The sequence below is a fragment of the Notamacropus eugenii genome, chromosome 2 (genome assembly GCF_028372415.1).
Source record: "Notamacropus eugenii isolate mMacEug1 chromosome 2, mMacEug1.pri_v2, whole genome shotgun sequence".
NCBI classification, from domain to species: domain Eukaryota; kingdom Metazoa; phylum Chordata; class Mammalia; order Diprotodontia; family Macropodidae; genus Notamacropus; species Notamacropus eugenii.
Genome location: NC_092873.1, coordinates 342,767,328 through 342,793,600, shown reverse-complemented (window position 1 = coordinate 342,793,600; position 26,273 = coordinate 342,767,328). Strand labels below are relative to the sequence as shown.

The 26,273-nt window shown below is 38.3% G+C and overlaps 1 protein-coding gene across 2 annotated transcripts in view; it reads left to right on the top strand.

Moving 5' to 3' along the window:
- Positions 1 to 290: 290 nt before the first annotated feature.
- The window catches only part of PRPSAP1 (phosphoribosyl pyrophosphate synthetase associated protein 1), a 39,128-nt gene continuing 13,145 nt past the window's right edge, over positions 291 to 26,273 (top strand). Inside the window, exons 1-7 of one of the 2 annotated variants that reach the window (XM_072645795.1) lie at positions 291 to 2,020; positions 9,540 to 9,592; positions 12,719 to 12,785; positions 19,560 to 19,732; positions 20,831 to 20,946; positions 21,435 to 21,490; positions 22,080 to 22,225. In XM_072645795.1, the coding sequence (XP_072501896.1) occupies positions 1,851 to 2,020; positions 9,540 to 9,592; positions 12,719 to 12,785; positions 19,560 to 19,732; positions 20,831 to 20,946; positions 21,435 to 21,490; positions 22,080 to 22,225 (781 nt within the window). In that variant the 5' untranslated portion in view covers positions 291 to 1,850. Of the gene's footprint in view, positions 2,103 to 9,539; positions 9,593 to 12,718; positions 12,786 to 19,559; positions 19,733 to 20,830; positions 20,947 to 21,434; positions 21,491 to 22,079; positions 22,226 to 26,273 lie in introns of both variants that reach the window. The other variant, XM_072645796.1, reaches the window with a different exon arrangement.

The window sequence follows — 26,273 nt, the reverse complement described above, 5'->3', positions numbered from 1 at the left end:
AAGTTTTCTTAGGCTGGGAAAATGTCTCACTTTGACCTTTTGTTGGCTCTGTCTCTCCAAAATTTGATTTGAGGCATTATTTTAAAGTAATTTAGAGCAGAGTGTTGAGACAGTTCAGTTGGTTTGTCTCTAATTCACCATCTTTATACAGAACATATTCAAAATAAATGCAAGGTAGTTTGGGGGTGTGGATGTGTTTATGTGTGGGTGGGTGCCCTAGCAGCTCATGAGGAAGGTGGCACTTAAGCTGAGTTTTGAAGGAAACCAAGAATTCTAAGTGTTGGAGTCAGTCAATAAACATTTATTATGTGCCAATATATACCAGGAAGTGTGCTAAACACTGACATACAAAAGAGGCAAAAGACAGCCCTCGTCCTTGAGGAAGTTATATACAAACTGCAATAGAAATAAACAAGGGAGGGCGGACTCTAGAGTTAAAGGGGTTAAGAAAGGCTTCCTTGAGAGCAGCGGACTTGCAGATTAGGAGAGAAGTGTATTCTAGGCATGAGAGAAAGCATTGCAAGAAAAGGGCAGTGAATTTGGGGATTCATCCCTTTGGTCCAGGACAGGACAGCTGCGTGACCTTGGGCAAGTCAGAAAGTCCTCCGTGTCAGTTGCCCAGTTTCTGGAGCTGGGACAATGTTTTGCTGCCCTGATGAAATCAGTTTCTAAGCCTCAAAAGGGTTTTGAAACCCAAGTTTTTATGATGCTTTGGAAAGAACATCTCCCAGGGAACCAAGGAGCAGAAAACCAAGGCAAGGGGCTGGGCTGGAACGTCACCTAGAGTCCAATCCCGCTCAGGCACTTCTGTGCCCTTTGGCGAATCACTTCACCTGCTGGGGCCCCAGTGTCCTCACCTGTTAAATGGGTGGGACAACCGCAGAGCCAGCTCCAAGTGGAGCCCAATGTTAAATTTCCAGGGGAGCGCTTAGACCTCGGAAATCCTATAAATCGGAGCTTGATTTAGCGTTCTGTTGACTGGATGGAGAAAATGCTAAGGACGCAGATCAAAATTAAAAGTGTGTCCTCCCTCCCCACAAGCCGGACGTTAAATATGAACCAGCATGCCTCTGCTCCAAGGTCCCTCGTAGCTGTAAACCTACATTCCTATGACTACGCCTAGGACAACACCCGTGGGGTCTGTTAGTCAAGGAGCCTACTCCGGATTTTTAATCTATTCCCGGAGGTTCCGAGGGCACGGTAGGATGCTCAGCCAATCGGCTCACCGCCTTCCCCGCAGGCAAACGCGCATGCGCCAAGGCCCGCCGCGGGGTGGGACACGTATCCTGAAGAAAGTTCCCGGATCTACTCTCTCCCTCCAGTTCCCTCTATACAGCTAGTGTCCTAAGCTAGAATCTAAGAACTTTTATTGTTTTGGAACTCAGCCGCTGCAGTTTTTAAAACACAGTGGCCCTGGGCGTCGGCCATCTTGGGTGGGGGCAGAAGCGTTAACCATGGGACCGCTGCGCACAGCGCCGCCCGAAGCCCCGAGAAGGAAAGAGTCCCCCTGGTGGCCGGAAGTGGAAACGATGAGGCCCGGGCCACTTTCCATAGAGAATCCGCCTCGGACAGACCGTCGGAGGAGGAGGAGGAGACTGAGTGGACTGGGAACGACGCTCTGGCCGGCGCCTCTCCGACTCTAAAAGGGGGCTAGGCCCAGCTCCTTCCCAGGAGCTGGAGGAAGCGGGGCGGGCGGTCACCGCCTGAGGGCTTCGGAAGGAGACCCTCGGACTCCTCCCTTCCTGTTCCGACTTCGTCCCCTCCCCCCGGTCGCGTGAGCTCCCCGGGTGGATGCGGCCCGGACCTCGGCCTCAGTAGTTCTTCCTGCCTCCCCTGCGCTGGGCCGGACGATGCCCAAGAAGCTGTTGCTGCTGCCCCCGCTGTCCGTGTCCTCGACCTTTCGCGCCCTTCGCGCCCGACCCGCCGCCTTCCCCACCATGAACGCCGCCCGGACGGGATACCGGGTGTTCTCGGCCAACTCCACCGCCGCCTGCACCGAGCTGGCCAAGCGCATCACCGAGTAAGCGGGCGGGGGCGCGCATGCGCGGCGGCGGGGCGGCCGGGGCTGGTTTGGAGTATCTGGAGACGGGTTCCAATCCTGCGTGAGTTATCTCTCCGGCTGTGGGCCTCCGTTTCCCCATCTGTAAAAGAGAGGCTCTACTAAAGGGTGTCAGAGCCATTTTCCAGCTCTAAGTTCGGTATTCCAGCCTTGCGTTTGGGCTTGAGAGGGGAGGCAGATTTGCAAAAGGAGGAAGAACAGGTGCAAGGCCTACTTTGCTCGGACCCCCCGCAGTGTCTGGCTTTGGGTCTTTTTTTTTATCAGTTTTGCATGGTGACCTTTGAGGAAAGAAGGGGTTGTGTCCGCTCCGGCTGTTTCTTAGTTGGTAAACAAACGGACAAAAACCCAGGACCGACAGGAGATAGGGTGTCTGGGTACCCCGGTCAGCACCCCATTACTGTTGTTTACAGACTTTCCCTCAGCTTTTTCTTCCCCTTAGTGCTATTCCAATTCATCAAGCTGATCCAGATTCCAGTGACTCTGATTCGTAGCTCTGTTATTTTCTTAATTTCTCTGTTCTTCCCCTAAATTCTTAGTGAGGTCAGTGCCCTCAAGCTTACAATTCTATGGGGATGATTGGATCTGTGAAATGGGGACACACTGGACAAGGAAATGGCAAGCCACTCCATTATCTTTTCCAAGAAAATCCCATGGACAAAGCTCTTGGGGTTACATAGCATCAGACACAGCTGAACAACAAAGTTAATTCTCTATTCCATTCCTCCTCGTTGGGAGGAATCAGGCTGTTCCAGAGGTTGCCCTTCTCTTATCTAAGAATCTTTGATCTCACCCCTTTTCAAGCATATGGTTCCCACTATCTGCTTTCAAACACACCAAGTCTTCTTTAGATACCACCCTCCCAGCTAACTGGCATCCCATCTGGTGTTTCTACTTTATCTCCTCAGTCTCCTCTTAAGCCCATGTAATCTGACTTCCGTCACTCACCTGAGACTACTCTCTCCAGAGTTATCAATTGTCTCTTGACTTTTTCTCAGTCCTCAGTCTCCTTGATTGCCTAAACATTTGAGGTTGTTTACTGCCTTCTTTTTGTACTCTTATCTTATTTTTGTTAATACTACTCTTTCCTGGTTCACCTTCTCCCTGAGTCTCCTTTGATGATCTGTCATCCATGACACACTCCCTAACTGTGGGTGTGTACCAAGGCCTGACTTTTCTCTAGATGTGCGCCCTCACTTGATGATTTTATCAACTTCCATCAATTCTCTCATCTCTGTGCCAGTAACTCCCAAGTCCATATATCTAGCCCTAATCTCTGTCCTTAACTCCATGTACTCATAACAGACTGTCAGAATATCCCATAGGCACGTGAGTATCAGTGTGGGAGTCAAGATGGTAGGATGACAGGAAGCAGTGTATTTGGGCTTCCCTCCACAAATTCCTCCAGACAAATATAGACTGGATCTTTGTTGGGGAAATCCAGAAAAAGTCAACAGGTCATTTGTCTAGTTTATCTCCAGACATGGAGACAGGAAGATCAAGTCTATTCAGGGGCCTGTGGAGCACTCCAGCCCCTAAGGAGAGGCTGTGCACCAAGTCAAGAGGAGATCCCAACCCTATACTGAGGGAGGCACTGCATGCAGCAGGATAGGTACAAACTGGAAGCTTTGTTGCCTGCTCCCCATTTCTGAGTCACAGATTAAGGGTGGGCAGACTGAGAAAGGGACCTATGCAGGAGAGTGGCATCCCTGGGGAAGGAAGCCCTGGACTGTATCAGGGAGGGGGAGCAGGTAGAGAAAGGAAGTTCAGAAGCTGGCAGCAGCAGTGGTCTGGCTCGTACCCCAAGCTCAGAGCAGCATCTTACCTTAGTTTGCAGAGGAGTAACCAGGGCAGGAAACACACCAAAGGGGAGCCCACAATTCTTCCACTCTGAAACAGTAGAACTTTTCATCTGGCTGATAAGAGTGGAGTTCAGGAGCATACTTACTGCTCAGGACCAAATCCAGGTCAGGAACTTGCAGGGCTTAGACTAGAGTGTCCAGCAATCAGAATTTGCCCTGGATTGTACCACTTTAAAAGCCTTGAAAGCTTGCAGGTCCCTAGCCTGTCCCTCAGATCCTGGAATAAAACAGCATTCAATATCCAAGAAAACATCAACAGAATCAGGCCAGGTCTTGCTCCAGAAGTGCCTCCAAACCCAGTCTTAACATCTAGAGTGAGCAAGGAAGAATGAGAAAACTAAAAAAAAAAATCCCACCACAAAGAACTGTTATGGTGGCCAGAAACTCAGGACAGACTCAGAAGAAGAGAATGATTCAAACACAGCTTGGGCACATATCTAGAATTCCTAAAAGAAATTTAACAAGTGTTTTTTTAAAAAAAAAAGTTTAAAATATTTTTGTAAATGGAAGAAGAGCACTTGAGGAAAAAATTGGAAAAGAAATGAGAGCTATGGAAGAAAGAATTGAAAGGGGAATTAGTAGCTCTGTACAAGAAGTATAAAAATCTTTCCCAACCAGCAAGCTCCTTGAAAATGATATAAATGTGATGGAATCCTATTGTACTGAAATCTTGTCAATGTGTTGACCAATCAGGATTCTAGAGATCTAATGATATCCATCTGATAGAGGTTAAGGACAGAGAATGCAGAATGCAGCAAAAAAAAAAAGTATTCGATATATGGCCAATGCAAAAATTTGTTTTGATTAACCATACATATTTGTAATGTGTTTTGTTTTTCTTGTGTTCTCAGTTGGGGGAGGAGGAAAGTTGTAGGAGGAAAAGTAGATATTAAAGCAGATCAAAATTTTTTTTAAAACATTGTTAAATATTTTTAAACTTAAAATATTTATAAGCAAAACTCAACTTATCCCAAAAATCTACTTCCCTTTTTCTGCCAAGATCATCATCTACTTGTTGCTGAGGTTTAAAATCCTCATGTAATCCTCAACTCTATCTCACATCACAGATTCAATCCCTTGGTGAATCTTATTTGTATCTATCTCCACAACATCTTTAAAGGTCTCTTTCTCTTCACTTATAGGTACTCTGCTAATTTTGGCTCTCATCTCCTTTTACATGTACTATTCGATTAATCTGACTGGGCTCAAATCTCTTCTGTCTTCAGTCCATCTTCCACAAGGCAGCCAAATTTTCCAAAAGTGAAGGTCTTGTCCTCAATAAACTCCAGTGATTCTTTCATGTCCGTAGAGTCAGACTCCTGTTTGACTTTTAAATCCTTTTGCAACCTGTTCCCTTCTTACCTTTCCAGTTTGTAATTCAGCCATGTTGGCATACAGGACACTGTATCTACCATCTCTTGGCATTGACCATCCTCCATACCTGAAATGTGCTCCCTTCTCACCTCTTAGAATACAGCTTTCTTTCAAGGCTCAGCTCACCTTCTATGTGAAGCCTTTCTCTATCCAACTCCCTCTTAGTACCTTCTCTCCCATAACTATCTTGTATTTCATTTATATTTATACGTAAACTTGTGTTCTCTACTAAAATGGAAGCTCTTTAAGGTCAGCGATGATTTCACCTTTGGTATTTGTCTTTGTGGGTTGCCTGTGCCTGGCATATATATCCTTATAAATGTTTGTTGATTGTTGAATTGATTTGGAATAGTTGAATGATTTATAGAGTATCAGAATTAAAAGGGAACTTAGAAATAATCTAGCCCAATCCTTTCACTTTATAGAAAAGAACTGAAACTGTTGCAAGGTCATAGATCTAGGTAGGTTCCAGTCCAAGTCTTCTGACTCCCTTTTAGTTCAATTTGTTTAGCCTGCTACATGAAGGGTATTCCATTTAGGTGTTGTAGGAGGTACAGAAGTGAACAAGATAAGATCTTGCCTTCCTGGAGGAGCTGTCTGCATAAAATAAAACATAAATGCTTAAGAAAACATTTTTACTTAGTTTTTGCCTAATGTTATCTTGACCCCAGATTCTCTTAATTTTAGAGGTGAAATGGATTTTAGAGTCTAATCTAACTTTCATTTTACTTGATTGGGGAAGTGCTGACAGTAGTAGTACTGACCCTTTCTGACCTTTAAATTTTATTTTCAAAGATCAGGCTTCTCTTCCTCTTCCCACCCTATCTTTAGAAAGCAAGATAAACAAAACCCCTATCACAAACAAGTCAAGCAAAAGAAATTTTTACGTGGTCATAGATTTAAAAAAAAAAGTCATAATCTGCATTCTAAACTCTATTAGTTCTGTCAGTAATTAGCATGCTTCATTACGAGTCCTTAAGAGTTGTGATTGGTGATTTTATTGATCAGAGTGCATTGAGAAGACAAGAAAAATAAAACCCATTACAAACATGTGTAGTTCATCTAAAACAAATTTCCAGATTGATCATGTCCTAAAAAATATTAGTCTTATTTTGAATCTTTCACTTCTATCAAAGGTGGGTAGCATATTTCATCATTAGTCATCTAGAAATCATGTTTAGTCATTATGTTGATAAGATTTCAACTCAGTAGCATTCTCTCACATTTACTATAAGACATAACTTGTTTATCCATCTCCTGATTTACGGACATCCTCCAAGATTCCCATTCTTTGTCACTTTTCTTCGACAAGAAATGTAAATATTTTTCTATATCCTTAGAATTTGTTTTGTTTAGGACTTAATCTACCTTCCCCTGCCTTTCCTCTGATTTCCCTGTTGAGCGAAGTATATTTCTGTACATGTGTATTTGTATTCTTTCTTTTGACCAGTTCAGATGAGAGTGAGGTTTAAGTGTGGAGCTGCTCTCCTCATCCACTCTTTGCTATTATGTGAGGCAACATTCCCTTTCTTTACTTTGCTTTCCTCCTACCCCCTTCCCCAGTGTATTCTTTTTCCCTTCTCTTTCCATTTTTTTCTTAAGGACATCACAGCAGAAAGCTTGATTATTTTATTTTACCCTCCCATACATCAAATGGGAAAATGCTGTTGGACATTATGTCCAATTCATGTTAAGTTGTCTTTAACTTTTGGATATGACATCAAAATTATGACTTTATATTGTTCTAGCTCAGGCTGTAGGGCAATCAGGTTGGAGCATAAAAGGCTATCTAGTCTTACCCTATCATTTACAGATAAGGGATTAAGACTCAAAGAGTGCCCATGGTCACACAGCCAACGTAGGTCAAAGGTTGGATTTGACCACATGTCTTCCTGATGCTAAAGCCTGCTTTTTATCCACTGTGTTTCACGGGAATAACCATATAGTTTCTCATTTTTAGCCCTGTTTTTCAACTTATTTGGAAATTCTAGTGTCTTACTGAAAGACCTTACTTCCACCTCATAGAATCTATGTACCAATGAAATCACAGGCCATGATCCTTCTTCCCCCTCCAAAAGAAAACCAAAATTAAAGTTTCAGAATACGTTTTCTGATGTGTTTAAAGTTAAAGGGCAGACTTGTGATTGTGAGTGCAGTGAGAGGTAGTGTTAATGATCAGGTCTGTAGCGTTAGGCATGATGTGTGACCCTTAGCCTTTCCTTTCCTCACTTGAAAAATATGGGGTCAAACTTTCTCTTCTTTTGTTTCTTCTCTCTTATTGTGAGGCTTTTACAATATTGTAAAGCTCAAATTCTGACTGAAAGACTTCTTTCTGGAATGTGGGATAAAGCAGTTGGTGACCATTATGCCACTCATTAGGGTGTTTAGGCGGTGGAGCTGAAGAGATGTTGGATAGGGCTTTTGTGCCATCCAGACCCTCATGTCTGTTTTACCCTCATGTTTGTTTTCTTTGAGAATGGCTTGTGTCCACTCCATGAACAGTAATAGTTCCCTGTGTCCACTTTAGTAGAAGAACTACTTCACTACATCATTAAAACAAAAACAAAACCATGGATATCAACCACACCTGTAGTTAAGTGGTCAGTCTCTACAGCAAAGTAGCCAATCTTCACTTATCAATTGGAGGCCCCTTTAAATATAATTAGTTATAGAATTCATATATGAAATATATTCAGTTTCTGTGTATAAAGATGTGTCTGTATACACACATATTCTACTATAGTATACAGCCCTCTCCTAGCAACAGAATATCTTAACTATTGAATCTTTGGTGTTAGAAAGTAGTGATACTAATAGTGACCATTTTTTATAAGTATGGTTACCAAAAATATAAAACAAGAATCATTACACTGGTATATGGAGAATCTCATATTTCCTGACCATATGAGCCTTAAAGTAAATATGTGTGTGTGTGTGTGCGCGCGCGCGTGCGTGCGTGTGTGTGTGTGTGTGTGTGTGTGTGTGAGACAGAGAGCAGGAGTGCACGAGCACACATGCGAATGAGCACAGGTGAGGGTTATAAATTTCTATATTCATGTGTTCTCATTTGTAGTAATGGGTACTATACCTGTATCCTTTTTATAAATTGTTTTTAGGTTAAAAAAATATCCCTCTTCCATGTAACTTATATAGATTTTTATTACTAATCCAGTATATATTTAGTGTAGATATTGAACCAAATAACACTAAACCTTGGTTTTAGATTAGAATAATAGTAGAATAATAGTTTTATTAAAATATAGTAAGGCTTTTGATTGAGATGGAATCTCAGTTACCTGTAAATTTAGTTCTTAAATTGATTACTTTTGAGGAAAGCAATAGTCTCCATTTTAACTGGATGATATTTGGTATTCTTTACTTGTATGCCTTTTATATTACGTAAAAAACTAGTTGCTCATGAAACAAAAGCTTTTACATCAACAGGAAGAATACATTTTTGTAATAAAGAAAACTGGTGATGGGGGGGATCTTTTCATAAAATATCTCTAATATATCCAAAACATGTAGGAAATTAACTTAAATATGTAATATACCTAGGGCCATTTCCCAATGTGGTCAAAGGATATGAATAAATAATTCTCATAATAGTTGTAAACTAGTAACCAATCATATGAAAGATTGCTTCAGATCATTAATAGAAAAATGTTCATCAAAATAGCCCTGTGGTTTTACCTCACAACCCTACAAATTGGTAAAAATGGCAATAATGTTGAATGTACTCCAGAAAGAATGGCATACTGACAGTATAGCTGTGAATTAATTCAGCCTTATTTGGAAATACGCTTTCTTTAAAAAGTGCCTAAATTGTCTATACTCTGTGACCCAGAAATATTTCTCATACCCCAAGTTAGTTAAAGATAGAAATAAAACTCACATATATGCCAGAATACTCATAGTAGCTCTTTAGTGATAGCAAAAAACTAGAAACAAAGTAGATACTAATTGATTGGGGAATGATGTAACAAATGGTGGTACAAAAATGTAGTGGAATACTATTGTACCATACTAAGCCATAAATTATGAAAGATTCAGAGAAGCATAGAAAGACATGAATTGATGTAAAGTAATTAGGACTAGAAAAACAATGTCTTCAGTAAGTAACAATGTAAATGAAAAGCACACAAAAAAAGAAATGAATGTAGTATAACTATAATGACCACACAACTCTATAGAAGAATAAAAAGAATTAAGAAAAAATATTAATCTTCATTTTTTTCTTCCTGCAGGCGTCTTGGTGCTGAGTTGGGAAAGTCTGTTGTATACCAGGAGACAAATGGAGGTGAGAATTGTGCCTTTATTCACTAACTTAGCTTAGTTTAGGTAAGTTTGGTTAATCTAACATTTTTTAGAAGCCTTTCAGAGTCTTTTGCATACAGAGTTTTTCTTCTTTGATAATAGGGTTATCCTAGATGCTATATAGATTTATAGGATCATAGATTTAGAGCTGGAAGAGACTCTCAAGGCCAGTCCCCTCCTCATTTTAAAATTGAGGAAATTGGGTCTAGAGAGGTGAAATCTCTTATTCAAGGTCATAGACATATAAGTGGCAGAGCCTGGATTTTAGTTCTATGCTCACCTCTTGTCCTTTATGTTCTCTTTTTCCCAGTGTGTATCACTAGCCACCACTATCCAGGATCCCAGAAATATTTGCGTTTAGAAAATGTTAGCCTTTTATCGTTAATTCAACAAGCAGTTAAAAGCTGACTGTTTGATCCAATGTGCTGTGGACAGAAAGATGAAAAAAATGATACAGCTCTTGGCCTTCAAAGAGCCTTCAGTAGTGTACTCATGGTTTAAAAAAAAAATCTGGTGCATCCCACATGGGAGGAGGTTGTTTCAGTGTTACCGATTTTTATTTGAGTACCGTGTATTTCCAATGTAACAAAACTACTTTTCTTTTTTTCAGTAGAAGAAAAGCAAGCTATCAGTAACGATATGAAAAAAATACCCCAAATATCTAATTACAAATGAAACATAAGTTAATACAGCTTCAAGGTTATACCTCCCATCAAATTGTCAAAGATGACAAAAGAGAAATACAGAAGCGAAGCAATGTTTATTTTTTTATTTTTACATCACCCATATTTCCTAAGGCGTTCCACTCTCCTTTCACCCCAGAGAGCAGTCCCTGATAACAAAGGGAAAAAATAGTTCCACAAAACTAACCAATATATCAGAAAAGTCTGCCTTGATGGATCTACAGTACCCTCTTCCCCAGACAAAGAAGTGGGAGGAGACACCTTTTCGTATCCCTGAAGTCACTGTCACTTCACAGTATTCAGTTCCAATCGCTTGTTCAAATTGATGTTTCAGTTATTGTGTACATTGTTTTTTTATTTGACTGCTTCTCTGAAGTCTTCCCGTGCTCTATATTCATTGTATTCATTGTTTCTTAAACTGTAGTGATAAGCCGTTACATCCATTTTACCGCAGTTTGTTTAACCATTCCTCAGGAAATGGGTATACTTTGTTTCTAGTTCTTTTATCATTACAGAAAATGCTGCTGTAAAGAAACTAGACGTTTTGTCAGGAGTTTTGAGAGAAGAGGTACATTAGTGCTCTATTGTTGATAGAGCTCCAAATTTAATTATTCTGAATGAGTTTGGAACTATGCCCTAATGTCAGTAAACACACTACATGGCCTTTGAACTTCTGTCAGTCGTACACTCCAAGGAAGTCAAGGACAGGTAGAAAAATGATTATGTTCAAAAATATAGTTGTGTCAGAACAAAATAGATTTGTATCATTTGGAGAATAACAACAAATTGTATTATGATTTTTGTCAGAAAGGATTACATTCAAAATTATGAATGATGGGTTCAGAGAAACCTTTGTGACTTGTTTGAACTGCAACAGAGTGAAATGATCAGGCTCAGAAATTAGTTCATACCTTGAGTTCTTTATTATTGTGAAGGAAGAGAACTTTAAAAGACTGCAGAACTCTGATCAAAGTGAATTAAAAAAAATAAAAAACAGTGAACGATAGTGAATTCAGAAAGACTTGATAAAACATACTTCCTCCTTCTTTGGCAGAGGAGTGATAGGCTAGATATTTAGAATGAAATATGCCTCCTCTGTGGCCAATGTATTAATTTGTTTTGCTGAACTCTACATACTTGTTACAAGTGAGGGTTTCTATTCAGGAGAATAATGGGCATCATAGGTTAGTAGATAGTGATAGATAATATAAAAAAGCATCAATGAAACTTTTTTACTACAGAGAGGGAAAGTGTGAAAGGTATCATAAATGGCGACTTTGTTTCTACCTAATTTTAATGTATAGTTTTAAAAACCATGTAATACAAGTTCACAATGTTTTATTCAGTGCTTTCTTGTTCTTTGTATGTTGAAATATTTGTATTTGTTGACAATTAAGTTCACAATAGAAGAGGAAAAAATGAAAAAGGAATTAAAAAGAAGCAGAATAATGGATACCTACCTGCTTACCTTTCCTTTTTCTGTAGAGGCAGCACTATCCTCCCAGTCCCTCATGTCCGCCACCTAGGAGTCATCCTGAATTCATCACTGTCTCTTCCCCCCCATATCCAAGCTGTTGCTAAGGCCTGTTCACCTTTGTAACCTGTTTCAAATACATCTCCTTCTCTTCTGTGACCCTGCCACCACTGAAGTGCAGGCCCTCATCACCTCACACTTGGACTATTGTAATAGGCTACTTGTGGGTCCAACTGCCTCAGTGTCTCCCCAATTTAATCCATCCTCCATTTAGTACCTAAAGTGATTTTCCTAAAACATAGGTCTCATCATGTCACCCTCCTACTCAGTAAATTCCAGTGGCTTCCTCTTGCCTCCAAGAGCAAGTAAAAATGCTCCATTTGGCATTCAAAGCCCTTTCTTTATAACCTCCCTTCCCCCCGCCCCCTGCTATTTCAGCTTTCTTACACTTTACTCCCCAACATGTCCTCTTCAATCCAGTGATATTGGTCTTCTGGCTGTTCCAAAAACAAGACACTCATCTCTCATCTCTGAGCATTTTCTCTGGTTGTCCTCCATGCCTGGAATGCTCTCCCTCCTCTGCTCCAGTAACTGACCTCTTTGGCTTCTTAGTAAGTCTCAACTAAAATCCCATCTTCTAGAGAAAGCCTTTCCCAATCGTTCTTAATTCTAGTGCCTTCCCTCTGTAATTATTTCCTATTCATCCTGTATATAGCTTGTTTTTTATGTATTTGTTGCATGTTGTTTTCCCCATTATATTGTAAGCTCTGTGAGGACAGGGACTCTTTTGCCTCTTTTTATATCCCTGGCACATAACCACAGAACCAGGAACATAGTAGGCACTTTATAAATGTTTATTGACAAGAAAACTGCTTTTTTTAATACACTTTCAGCTATGTTATTTGAGCTACATCCTATCTGAGTTTAAAATCTTTTTTCCCTTGCTTTTCAGAAACAAGAGTTGAAATAAAAGAATCTGTTCGTGGTCAAGATATCTTCATCATACAGACAATACCAAGGTTAGAGCTCACTAATATGTCATTTTCCTTTCAAGGAACTTATGTGTAGTATTGTATAAATACTTCTTCCAAAATAGAATTTTTAGGTTCATGCAACTCTGTGTGCCCATTAATGCAAAATCTACTTCCCTGAGCAGTTCCTTCTGGTTGTAGGAATTCTGCTGTGGGGCTTTCTTGTTAAACACTGTGCCCATTTATGTATCCCCCTCTTATCAGTGGATCTCCATTTTCTCAGAACTAGCAAAACAATGCCACTTCTTCTGCCTCTCTCTTACTCCAGATCAATCCTTCTCTTCTATACCACTGAAGACAAGTGCAAGGTACAAGTGTGTGTGAATTTACATGCTGGGGATGACAACATTCCTATTGCCATTCAGGGTCATATCTCCATACTGTCTAGTGTTTTAATTTTTATTTACCCTGGAAGGCAGCATTTTCTGTAATACTATCACCAGTTGTTTAAATTTTAAAAAATTTTAAATTATAAATAAAAGTCAATAAGAAGAAATTCAGTTTAATTCAAACATTTATTAAACACTTCTTATGTATGAGGGGCTAGGAATACAAATACAACATAAAGGAGAGACAGCACCTTCTCTGAGGCAGGGGTTCTTAACCTGCAGTAAAGGAACTTGTTTTTGAAAATACTTTAATATCTGTATTTCAGAATATTTGATTCCATTGTAATCCTGTTTTATGCATTTATAAATATCATTCAGAGGGGACCGTGAAACACAAGAAAGGTTAAGAATGCATGGGCAAGATAGCAGCTGACATTTAAATAGTGATTTAGAAGACCAGACTAGATCACCTCTAACATCCCCCCCTTGCTCTGACGATTTTGATCTGTGATGCAGAGGTTATCTCTAGCTTTTTCATTTTATATACTTGTAATCAATATGTATATAGTTCTTGTTTTGCTGAGTATCTCTTCATATGTCTTTCCATGTTTCTTTCATATTTTCATTACATTAGTAATAGTAATGATGGTAACAATAGTCGCTAACATTTGTTTTGCTTACTATACGCAAGGCACTGTGCTAAACACTTCACAAATATTATCTCATTTGATCCTTACAACAACCCTGGAAGGTAAATGCTGTTATCACCCCAATTTTATAGATGAGGAAACTGAGGCAAACAGGGGTTAAGTGACTTACCCTCTGGGTAAGTGTTTGAGGGTGGATTTGAACTCAGGCCTTTCTAACTCCAGTCCCATTGCTCTTCTGTCTGCTGTACTACCAATTGTTGTGCTAAGCCTTGGTGGAGATATAAGAGATAAATACAGTCTCATAGATCTCAGTCTCTAGAGACCTTTTTTCTCCGAATGACCTTGATCAGGTTATACATTTCAGGAATATTTAATTCTTTGCCAACATGGCACCTCAGTATATTCTTTAACCAGACTACATTCCTCTGGTGGTTGAATTTGAGTGAAATGGAATTCATGCAATTGAAGGTTTCTTTACCTCATTGACCTCCCAGCTGATTGATATTCAAAGCCTTTATCATGTTTTGATTTGGTTTAAATAAATTTAAGCAGTTTTAATGCACTTACCCCCAAAACTGTACTATTTACATTAGCTATATATTATTGTTGTAATTGACATGTACAAACCTGACAACAAAACTTCTTTCCATGAACCAACCTCTTTAAATACAAGAGAAGCTCATCATCAGTAGGCTGGCCATTTGGTGATAAACTCTTGAGCCTCTACAACCCAGGGAACAAGGAACAATATAAACAGTCAGTCCTGTTCTCCAACCTTTCTTCCATTCCCACAGTGACAGTCAGTTGTGGTTGGAAAAGGGATGGAGTGTGCCAAGAATCTCACCATTTCTAGCGTCATTCACTTCCCTGTTGATACTTTAAATAGGAGATTCTTGTTCAGTGACCTTCAAGGAGATAGTGACTCAGCCATCTTGACCTTGTTGTAAAGTAAGCAAGTATAAGAAGTGATAGAGAAGATGTCATCAAAGAAATGTATGACCAGAAAAAAAAAAGAGAACCCTTAGTGAGAACATGAGATAATGAATCAGTGGACAGAACACAAGACAGAGAGTACCTGTGAAATAGGAAGAGGATACAAGGAAAGACTTTTTAATAGTTATATGAAGATGTTCTGTCATATTAACTAACATGTTACTTTGCTTAGCCACTCCCCTATTTAACTATGTATGAGGTGTTTCCAAATTTTCCACTGTTAGCATTACTGTGAATATTTTTGTATAAATTGTGTTTTTTCTTTTAGCAGCTGATATTGAGATCCAGTTTAACAAAATATTTCTCACTTTTAAGTGTACCAGATGCTGTTGAGGACTCAGAGGCTATCTCTCACTCAAAAGTTTCTTCATCTGGTCTAAAAAGTGGCAGTTAGGTAGCTCAGTGTAGAGAGCTCTGGGCCTGGAGTCAGGAAGATCTGATTTCAAATACAGTCTGACACTTAATAGCTGTGTGACCCTGGGCAAATCACTTAACCTCTATTTGCCTTAATCCATTGGAGAAGGCAATTGAAAATCACTCCAGTAATCCTTTGCCAAGAAAACCTCAAAATGGGTTCTCAAAGTCAGACATCACTCAACAACAACATAAATCCTGTAAGATTCCTAACTTTAACTGTAATTTCAGGAATATTTTGCTATTCCCAAACTGTTGAGCACCTAACAAGAGCCTTGATGACTAGATGTCAGAGACAAAATCCATCAGTGGCATTCATGGTGGGCTAGAATTTGTTTCCAACATTTTAATGCATTCTTTATTGTGCTATAATTTAACTGATTTGCCTCTTGTCACCGTTTTAAGATTTTGTCTTTTATGTATCATGATTTATTGATTCATCTGTATTCAACAAACCTTTGAATGTTTACTACATGTGAAGCACAGAATATACTATAATTCAATTAGCAGTGTGTCCCTTGGGCAATTCATTTAACTCCTCAATTTCTTTACCTGTTTGAGAGTGTGGCCTTGATAATTTCATAGTCCCTTTTTTCTCTGAAATTCTGTGATATTCATAAGGCTGCTTACTTTTATATACTAAATGGTCCCAAACTGCTTCAGTTTTTGAATTCTTAGTCTGGGTTTTTGTTTGTGGTTTACTGGTGCCTCTTGTCTTTACATCAGTTATTTCCCATTTTAGATTGAACCGTCTTGTGAGAAAAACAAAATAAGCAACAACATCTAAAAGAGTGACTATTTTTGACATCCCTCACCAACAGAATGTCAACTCTGAGTTGAGGGCAGGAACTTTTTTACTTTTGTCTTTGTTTCTGCAAGTCTTAACACATGGGTGCTTGATTTTTTTTGATTGTTTTTTAATGTTGAATGGCTCTTGCACATCTGGTATGAACCTAACTTTGTTTTGCTGAATTTGTTTTCTAAATATGTCTCTCTAGTCTTTAGTGTTTTAATTCTTTTTACATCAGTGTTCATTAGTGAATTCTATAATTTTCTTTCTCAACTTTGTTTCTCCTTGTTTTGAGTAGCAAGACTATTATTTGCCTCATAAAAGAGTTTGGTAGAATGCCTTCTGCCTCTGAAAATATTTGAAAAAAATTCACTTGCCCATGAATTTCTTTTCCTTTGGCAATTTATAGCTTGATCTTCTCTCCACCCCGCCATACACACTCCCTCCACCTCCACCCCCACCCCCAGATTGAGCTATTTAAGGTTTCTCTCAATTTTTTTAGTTTGGGTTTTTAAACTTCTATAAATACTCATCATTTTCTTTTGAATTGTGTTGTGCTGCTTCATAATTGGCTAATTGTTTCTAATCTTTCTTTTTTATTCCTTGCATTTGGGGCTTATATATATTTTTTATACTTTCCTTCTTTAATGGATGTTGTGGTTGTGCTGCTTCTGGTAGAAACATAATCTTCCTATAGGTCTTCTGCTTGTTGCTTCTAACACCCTTTAAGCTGGGAAATCAAGAAAAATAACATTTTAAACTTATATGGCAATGTAAGATTTACAAAAAATTTCTATCAACCTGTTGAGGTAGTGTAAAAAGTATAATAATTCTCACTATATAAAATAGAAAATAATAATAACTAGCTTTCTTATAGCACTTTTAGGTTTACAAAACCCTTTTATGTCTACTGTCTCAGACTCAGAGTTTGACAGCTATTTTGTATTCATAGTTTTCATGATTTTTTTTTTTGTACGTATTTGTATATGTACCTGTCTTCTCCATTGGAATGTAAGTTCTTTTCTAGTAGGGATTGTTTTATTCTTTGTCTTTTTAACTCCAGTGCCTATATTTTCTTTTCCTCCTTTGTTCATACTGTCCCCCTTGGCTGAAATGTTTTCTTTCCCTCTTTTTATCTCATGAATTCATACCCACAAGACCTCCTCTGGTCTTCCACCTGTGTTAATAACCCCTCTCCTCTTGAGTTTCACATAGTACTTTGTTTTATAGCTCTCTAAGGCATTTTGTTGTTCAGTCACTTCAGTTGTGTCTGACTCTTTATGACCCCATTTGGGGTTTTTTTTGGGCAAAGATACTACAGTAGTTTGCTCTTTCCTTCTCCAACTTGTTTTACAGATGAGGAAACTGAGACAAAGAGGGTGAAGTGAGTTTCCAGGGTCACGTAGTTAGTAAGTGTCTGAGGCCAAATTTGAACTCAGGTCTTTCTGACTTGAGACCTGGTGCTTTGTCCCCTGGACCACCTGATTGCCCCAGTGCACTTACTAATTAGTAATTAGTACCCCTAATGCACTTACCATGTAATATTGTATATGTTTGAGTCTTATCCCTCTCCTGTTACTTATGTAAATTCTATGAGTGCAAGGACTTAGTCTAGAATTAGATCTTCTGTAGCATCTTCCCCAGTAATTTACATAGAGGAGGAACAGATAATAAATATTTTTTGAATTTGATTGCTCTGGAAAGAGGGCAGTCTCATACCAACTAAAAAAGGCAGTGTCCAAAGGAAGAGGCAAAAATATATTACCAGTAGAGAAGAGGAATATGCCAAAGGGTCCCCATTCTGTTTTTCCCCTTTGAACATGAAACCAATTACAGTTGTGGTCAGCTCCTGCAGGGAGTAGCAGTCCAGAATCATTGTTAACAGGATATAAATTTCTTTGTTATCTTTGGTCTATTTTTTTCTTTTGAGAACAGATCAAAATGTATATGAAGTGACAGGGCAGATCTGAGAACTTTCTCATTCAGGACAACAGTGCAATTGGAGTTTCCCCCTGGTGGAAGCTCTGGGGGTGGCAGCTAAAGTAATGCAGTGTGGCTTGGAGAATGCCTAAACAAATTGTGGTGTGTGAATGGAATGAAATACATTCACATATATGAAATACAATGTTAGCAGTAAACAGATGGCATTCAGAGAAACATAGGAAGATCTGTATGAGCTGATAATAGAATGAGGCAAGCCAAACCAGAAGAACAGTATATACAATAACTCATTTGTATAGATGAAAACATTAGTATGTGGCAACTGAATTTTGATTCGTAACAATGTTCAATCTTAGTTCGAGAGAACTGATGATAAATCAGATCTCTCAATAAAGAGGTGGGGGACTATGGGCACAGAATTTTGCATGTGCTATCTGACTTGGTCTCTGCATCATCTGGTTTAGTGTTTCTTGTTTGTTTTTCTTAAAAGTTGGAATATGTATCAAGAAATGAAAGCTGTATAAGAAAAAAACAGATCATATTTTTCCCTTGAATTCAGAAATACACACACATACACACACACATATTTATATATATAAATGATATAGAAAGTAAGAGCTGTGCTTGACCCCAAAGGATATGTGATCATCCAGTTGGAGGCTGACTGTTCCCCCATTGTTTTGATAACCAATCATGGTTCTTATTTCCAATATAACCATACCTGTCCTTATCCCCAACACTCCCCAACTCTATGCCCACTTCTTAGCTGAATATGTACAGGTATTATTGGGCAAAATTTGTCCCTACCTCCTGTCTCCCGTATTATAATCTTTGTGGCTGCAGAGGGTATGTTTTGTGTTTGAGGACAGTGACCATTGAGTGAAGGCCCTGCTGTCCTCTTTTCATATGAGATAGGATAGGATGAGTCAAATGAATTATGGTCTGGATCACAAATGTCATTACATCCCCCAAAAACAAAACCCACTTTCAACCTTCCCATGTTAGTGTTGAGGGCACTACCATCCTTCCAGTCACCATGGTTCTCAAACCTTGTTTCTGATTCCTTATTTTCTCTTATTCCCAAACCATATATCCAGTCAGTTGCCAGGTCTTTGTTCTCCTTCCCATCTCATACATCTTATCACTTCTCTCTTTTCTTCCAGCAGTCCAAACTTTTACCATCTGAGTGTTAGAAATAAAAAAGTAAAGCTTATCCCTTAGAGAAACAGCTCTTTGAGTTCAACTGTGATAGTATTTTCCTTTTTCTTTTTGACAATTTTTTTTTTGTCCTTGGTAAAAGTAGTTCAGGTGCTATAAGATCTGAGGATTCTACAAGCAGGTGACTGTTGGTGTCACATTATAGTGACCACAGAGACTAGTGGTTGGGGTCTGAAATGATCCTCACAGTTAGATATATAAGTGCCAGAGACTGTTGGTTGTGTTGTGATGTCAAATATTCGGAAATACTTAACATGAACTGCTAGGTGGGTGGGACTGGTAAATCTTCCCTAGAAGATTTCCAAATAAACAGAAGAATTCTCATGTAATAGCTTAGCACCTGGATGCTTTGATTGGTCAGGAATTGTAATGTCTTTCAGGATTAAAAAATGAAAACTATTCTAATGGTTAGATTTTAATGTTTTAGGGATGTGAACACAGCTGTTATGGAGTTATTGATCATGGCCTATGCACTGAAGACGGCCTGTGCCAGAAATATTATTGGAGTCATCCCTTACTTTCCCTACAGCAAACAAAGCAAAATGAGAAAGAGAGGTTCCATTGTATGCAAGCTCCTAGCTTCCATGTTAGCCAAAGCAGGTAAGTACAAGCAAAAATAAAAGAATTTTATATTCCTTCATTTTGGCACACTCATTATTGAAGGTGGATCAAAAGGCAGGTATTTGGATGTGAATCTTTGGATGTTCCTCACTAACTTGTGGGTATGTGTGTCTCTCTGTCTGTAAATAAAGGAATGAATAGATAAATGAATAAAGAGAATAAAAGAAAGTGAGTTTTGCTGATCATTTGCATAGTATATCAGTCCTTTGCTGGGTTTCTGTAGAATTTGTATAGGGCTCTAGTGATAATTTTGGCACAAACTCTTCTTTTTTCTCTCCACCAATATTTCTCTTGCATAAGTCTTTAGATATTAGTCTTGTTATTCTACTAGTTTTTTTATCTTTTAGTCTGGCTGTGTATTTCTTAATTTGCTAATTCAGTTCCTGTTCAAATTGTCTTTCTTTTAATAGTTATATGACTGAACTAAAAAAAACAAAAACAGAGATGTCTTTCATTCCATATATTCCGTATTTCTGGTGTTTCTGATTCTTTTTACCAAGGTAGTTTTTTTTCCCAGCATTAATTTGGTTTCATGTTTATCAGTTAGCTTTTCTTCTATATCAGACAATCAGGAATAACAGAATTCGTGGTTAAACCTATAAATCACTTTGCTTTTGATGTTTTCACTTTGCTGTTTTATTTCCCCAGTTTGCTATTCATTCTGGCACTGCTTCACGTTCTTTCTAATTATCTTTTAGTCAAACTGTTGTCATCTACATCTCTTAGTATTTCAGTATATATTGACTCATTATTTAAATTTCTTCTTTTATCTTCTCTGTTCTTTGCTGAGTTTTCAGGAACAAGTTCAAACAAACCCTAAGTAGGAACAAACTTATTTTGCTTCTCAGTTCGGCCTGGTGCATCCTTGTGTCAGTAATTCTCATTGAGGTGTGATGTTTAAAGGACCTGTGTGTAACTGACTTGTTGAAGCCACCTTTGTTGAGCTGCCAGCATCACTCGGCCACTCTTTATGTGGATAAAGAGATCTCAGGGATCCTTAGTTAGACCAAAGGATGTTGTCCAGTGTATCGCTATTTGTAGGTGAGAACATTTTAATTTTTTGTTTTAAAATTTCAGGTTTAACACACATTATAACTATGGATCTTCATCAAAAGGAAATACAAGGCTTTTTCAGCTTTCCTGTGGACAACCTTAGAGCATCACCTTTCCTACTTCAGTATATCCAAGAAGAAGTGAGAAAATTCTCCTCTTATGCCAACAATCAAAAACATAGTAGTCCTCTTTAAAATGTTATTTTTTTTTTCTTTTTCTGGTGTAGGAGTTGAGCATCTAAAAGGCAGAACAGATAATGTTTCTCACAGAGGTGTCTTCTAATTATTTGAGTAAGGCATAAGCTATCTCAGCCTCCCTGTCAACAAGCCATGTGTGTAGCATTATGTTATTTGTAAGACAAAAAGGATTGCCTTTTCATTTCATTTGGCTATCTTTTTACTCTTTCCAAACATGAAGATTCAGAATTTTATTATTTTTATCTCAAGTGATATAATTGCAGTTTTTTTTGCTGCTTTTAAATGACCAACATGTTTTAAAAGTTCTTTAGTTGTCCTACTATGTTGCTCTCTTTTGTTTCACATGATTTTTACATCTGATTTTTTATTAAATGCTGCGACTGGTAATTTCCAGTAATATTTTTAAGATTATTTTTTTATTCCCAATTCAGATTCCAAACTACAGAAATGCAGTCATTGTGGCCAAGTCTCCTGATGCTGCCAAAAGGTAAATAAGTCAGAAATGTTTGGGGTATCTCTGTTGCTCCTTTTATCATATCTAACTATAATAGAATTCAGTGGCTCTTGTACTATAGTCAGTCAAGTTTTCAAATTGGCACCTGCTATTTCCACCCTTTAAAGAGATCATTATCTATGTGCTTTTGAGAGAGCGTTAAGTTCTTCAAAATTCTCAGAAAAAGGAAAGCAGCTGGAACAATAAGCATTTTTCTGACTTGTTTTCAGGACACTTCTGGTTGCCCACCTCTTTCCCCTGGGGGTGGTTATTGTATCATAATATTGAACAGAAATTGACAACATTACAGTTAGTGTAAGCAGAATTCGTTTAAGCATACTTTATTGAACCCACAACACTTATGTTGATATGGTTTTCCTATGCAGTACCAAAAGAATCCACCATTTTCATAAAATATGTTAAAATTGAGGGCTAGCCAGGCCATTTATTTTTGGAAGTATTGACTATGTTGGTACTTAATGTGGTGGTAAAATTCATGGGAATGTTTTCTTCATGACAAATAAATATTGATGAAGTGATTCTTAGGGTTCTTTTTCATGAATATTCTTGGATTTTCTCCTAGGGCCCAGTCATACGCTGAGAGACTTCGCCTGGGTTTAGCTGTAATACATGGAGAAGCTCAGTGTACGGAGCTCGATATGGATGATGGACGTCATTCTCCTCCAATGGTCAAAAATGCCACTGTACACCCTGGTCTTGAGTTGCCTTGTAAGATTATCTTTGTTTTTACATGTTTTGAAGGGCAGTAAAGGGTACTAAACCAAGACAGTGGGGGGCTTTAGTTGTTACTTTCCCTTGCTGGGCCTTAGTTTCCTCTTCAGTGATTTGAGAGGGTTCTGATCACTTTCCAGTTGTGTGGTTTTATCACAATGAATAGCCCTATAGTGGGAAACAGTAGCCTTCGGTTAACATGAATGCAGCCTCAATTTTACCACTATTTAATGTACATTTGAAGGAAGCATAATGACAAATGAGCCAATATAGACAGCATTTAGCACCTTAAGGGCAATATATTCAAAACTTTAAGATGAAATAATATGAGTTAGTTTTTTATTTCAGTAAAATGGGCAGTTTTTAAAAGAAGGGGAAAAATGAAATCGAAACTATGGTCTAGTGATCTGGTGACTTTTTCCTACCCCTACTTTAGTCTCTGGAAATTAGTGAATAGGTGCATGTTGCATGGTGTCCAACTAATACCTTAATATCAGTCAGCAAATAGTGACTTTGTTTCACAACTAGGTCCTAATTATTGAGACTAAGCAATCCCATGGAGTGATCATCTCATTGGAGTTCACACTATTCAAAATTGTTATTATTTACATATCAGCTTTGGTCATTAGTTTCAACCCAGGAAAAATTTGCAATAACATCAAACAAAAAGAAAAAAATGTATTTCTTCAAGTTTATTACAAAGTTATTAGAGTAATTAGAGAAAGCACAATTTTTAAAAAATTCCTCAGTATTGTACTGAAGGATGTCTGCATTGGATTGTTTGAAATATATAGCTACATAGACAAACTTGTCTTCTCTAAATTTTCATATGTATGCTGGTAGATGCAGAGAGCTTTATCTACATCTTGGCTATTTGTTCTCATGTTCTCACAAGATAGCCAGGTGTAATTGGATGACCTAGGGCATTATCTAAAATCATGAATGCTTTTCACCAATAAAGAACTGGAAGCAACCAATGAGAGCAAATGTATTTCCAGACCCTTAAGTATTCATTTTAATTTAAAATCCCCTTCAATGTTACTTCCTAATAAAAGTGTTAGGAGGTCTTTAGGCACTTTAAATCTACGTTGAACTTTTTCTTTCTTAGAAATGTAAGTTCTAGAAGGCATCCTTTCCCAGAATAAACCTGTTTTATTCATGTTAAAATGTGTTGATCAATATATCCACCTTCATTTATTTTCTTCAAAACAGTGTGGGTATTTTGCAGCTATATCCTCATCTGTGTTGGCTGCATCTCTAGGAATTTTAGCATTATTCAGTCAAAATCAACCAACCAACCAAAATAAACCAACCATAATTTAATAGTAAAAGTTTCTTCACCATCCACCTCATTTCCATTTTCTTGCACTTATTTAAATGAACTTGAAGATAAGTCTGAAGGATTGTACAACTAAGAGAAATGTATTTTTTATTGCAACCTTCAGTTACAGCTGAAAAACTGGTTGTTTGCAAACCACAAAAAAGCTGATGGATCTTTTGACCTTTTCTTTTATTACTCCTTTATGTTTTATAGTATTCCATGCTATAGATTTGAGCATTTTGATACCTTGTCCTATTTTAAAGTTACTGTGACCACATTCATGCCATTCATTTAAATCACATTTTTTGTTCTATTGTGATATGTATTCATCCGAAGTGTTCTTTTTTTGTCCATTTTGATAGGAGTTCCTTTAAAAAAAAATTAATATAACTGTTGTAAATATGATCCACAGCAGCATATTACATCTGCACAAGACTGTAGGCAGGTGTGCACTATACATTAATCATGGCCTAGCTATAGTCTTTGTCTTTTTGGAGAATGCTTAGGTAGTTCAAGTACTGATCCTAGAACATATGTGCTTTAGTAAGTACTAGCCCAAAAACCCCTACAAAAAGCCAACCAACTACATGGGAAAGAAAAACCCCAAACCAGGTAGACTTTCACTCTCAATGATACTGTTCTGCAGATCTCTGTAAAAAAAGAAGAGATAGGAAGAGAGCCAGATAGCAAGGGGGGTGGGCTGCACAGGATTCAAGGACAGTGTTAAGCACAAGTAAAACAGCTGAACAGGCAGGTGGGTGGAAGAGACAAAGTTCTCCCAGGAAGTCTCAAGCCATACTGCAGTCCGCATCCAGCAGCAGCCATCTCTCTGCTCTTCTGCTTTCACTTGAAGGGATTTTTTTTAGTTTTGTATTTTGGTGAGGGGGTGGGAGGCTGCAAGCAGAGGGGCACAAGAGCAGAGAGATAACACACAGTACTGTACAGTCAAGTTAACATAGGTGTTTTTTTTGGATTGCGGATTTCTTTCGGAATTTTCCATCTGAAGTCAGGTTGGGCTAATGCAACTTTGTAAATCGAGAATTGTCTATAGACTTTTTAGTCAAGTCTACTTAAGGTAGTTTAATAACTAGTCAGAAAAACAGGAACATAAGGAATACCCACCATCCTAATATTTTTGCCATGTAGAATTGCTTTGCCTTGACACATTCTCCACCTGGGAGAAATCTTTCATGGAAGTATAAATGAATTCATTTATAGGAAGCAAAGTTCATAGTGGTGATGGTAATAACTTTCTCCTCCTTAAAGTGACATGATTTATTACCAGGGTTATTACACATGATGGAATTTTGTTTTGACTGGGTTATTCAGGTACCAGCTTTCCAGAGCATATCATAGCTTAAAGGTGATTCTTTTTTACACATTTGCACAAATTGAAAAGGTTCCAAAAAACATTAACTTTGCAACATGTGGAATTATGCTTTCCAAAATTAAGTATGTTTCAATACCAGTTGTTATTTGGGGTGTTTCAGTGAGATGAGTTTTAATAACCAATGTATTTATTGTGATACTCCTCCCTGCGAGAAGGCAGATGATTGAAATAGTGTATGTGACATTTAGTGACAGTCACACAGTGGTTTTATCCTATTTCTTCCTACATCTGTAGACCTACCTAAGACATCACCATAGAAAAGCACTTTATTTGGAGTCAGGACTTCAAATTCAGAGACCCTTATTTTAAATCCTATTTTATGTTTTTTTTTTATTGTTGAAATGTTAAAGGCTCTGAGTCTGTGTCAGAATTATCACACGGAAAGATATTCAGCTGAGAGCTTTGTGATTACCTTTAGGTTTCTTCCATATTCCCAACCTTAATAAATCTACATTGGTAATGAGATCAGCCATTAGTTTGGCTCTAGAAAGGTTTTTTGATTCAGTGTTAAATAAATTCACCTGAAAATTTCTCTCTTCCTCCTCCCCCTCTTCTTCATTTTTTTCATTTTTTTTTTTATTTAGCTTTTAACATTCATTTTCACAAAATTTTGGGTTACAAATTTTCTCCCCTTTTCTCCCCTCCCCCCCCAAACGCCAAGCATTCTAATTGCCCCTATGACCAATCTGCTCTCTCTTCTATCATCCCTCTCTGCCCTTGTCTCTGTCTTCTCTTTTGTCCTGTAGGGCCAGATAGTTTTCTATACCCCTTTACCTGTATTTCTTATTTCCTAGTGGTAAGAACATTACAGTTAATCCTAACACTTTGAGTTCCAACTTCTTTAGCTCCCTCCCTCTCCACCCCTTCCCTTTGGAAGGCAAGCAATTCAATATAGGCCAAATCTGTGTAGTTTTGCAAATGACTTCCATAATAGTTGTGTTGTATAGGACTAACTATATTTCCCTCCATCCTATCCTGTCCCCCATTACTTCTATTCTCTTTTGATCCTATCCCTCCCCATGAGTGTTGACCTCAAATTGCACTCTCCTCCCCATGCCCTCCCTTCTATCATCCCCCCCCACTCTGCTTATCCCCTTATCCTCCACTTTCCTGTATTGTAAGATAGGTTTTCATACCAAAATGAGTAGGCATTTTATTCTTTCCTTTAGTGGAATGTGATGAGAGTAGACTTCATGTTTTTCTCTCACCTCCCCTCTTTATCCCTCCACTAATGAGTCTTTTGCTTGCCTCTTTTATGAGAGATAATTTGCCCCATTCAATTCTCCCTTTCTCCTCCCAATATCTTTCTCTCTCACTGCTTGATTTCATTTTTT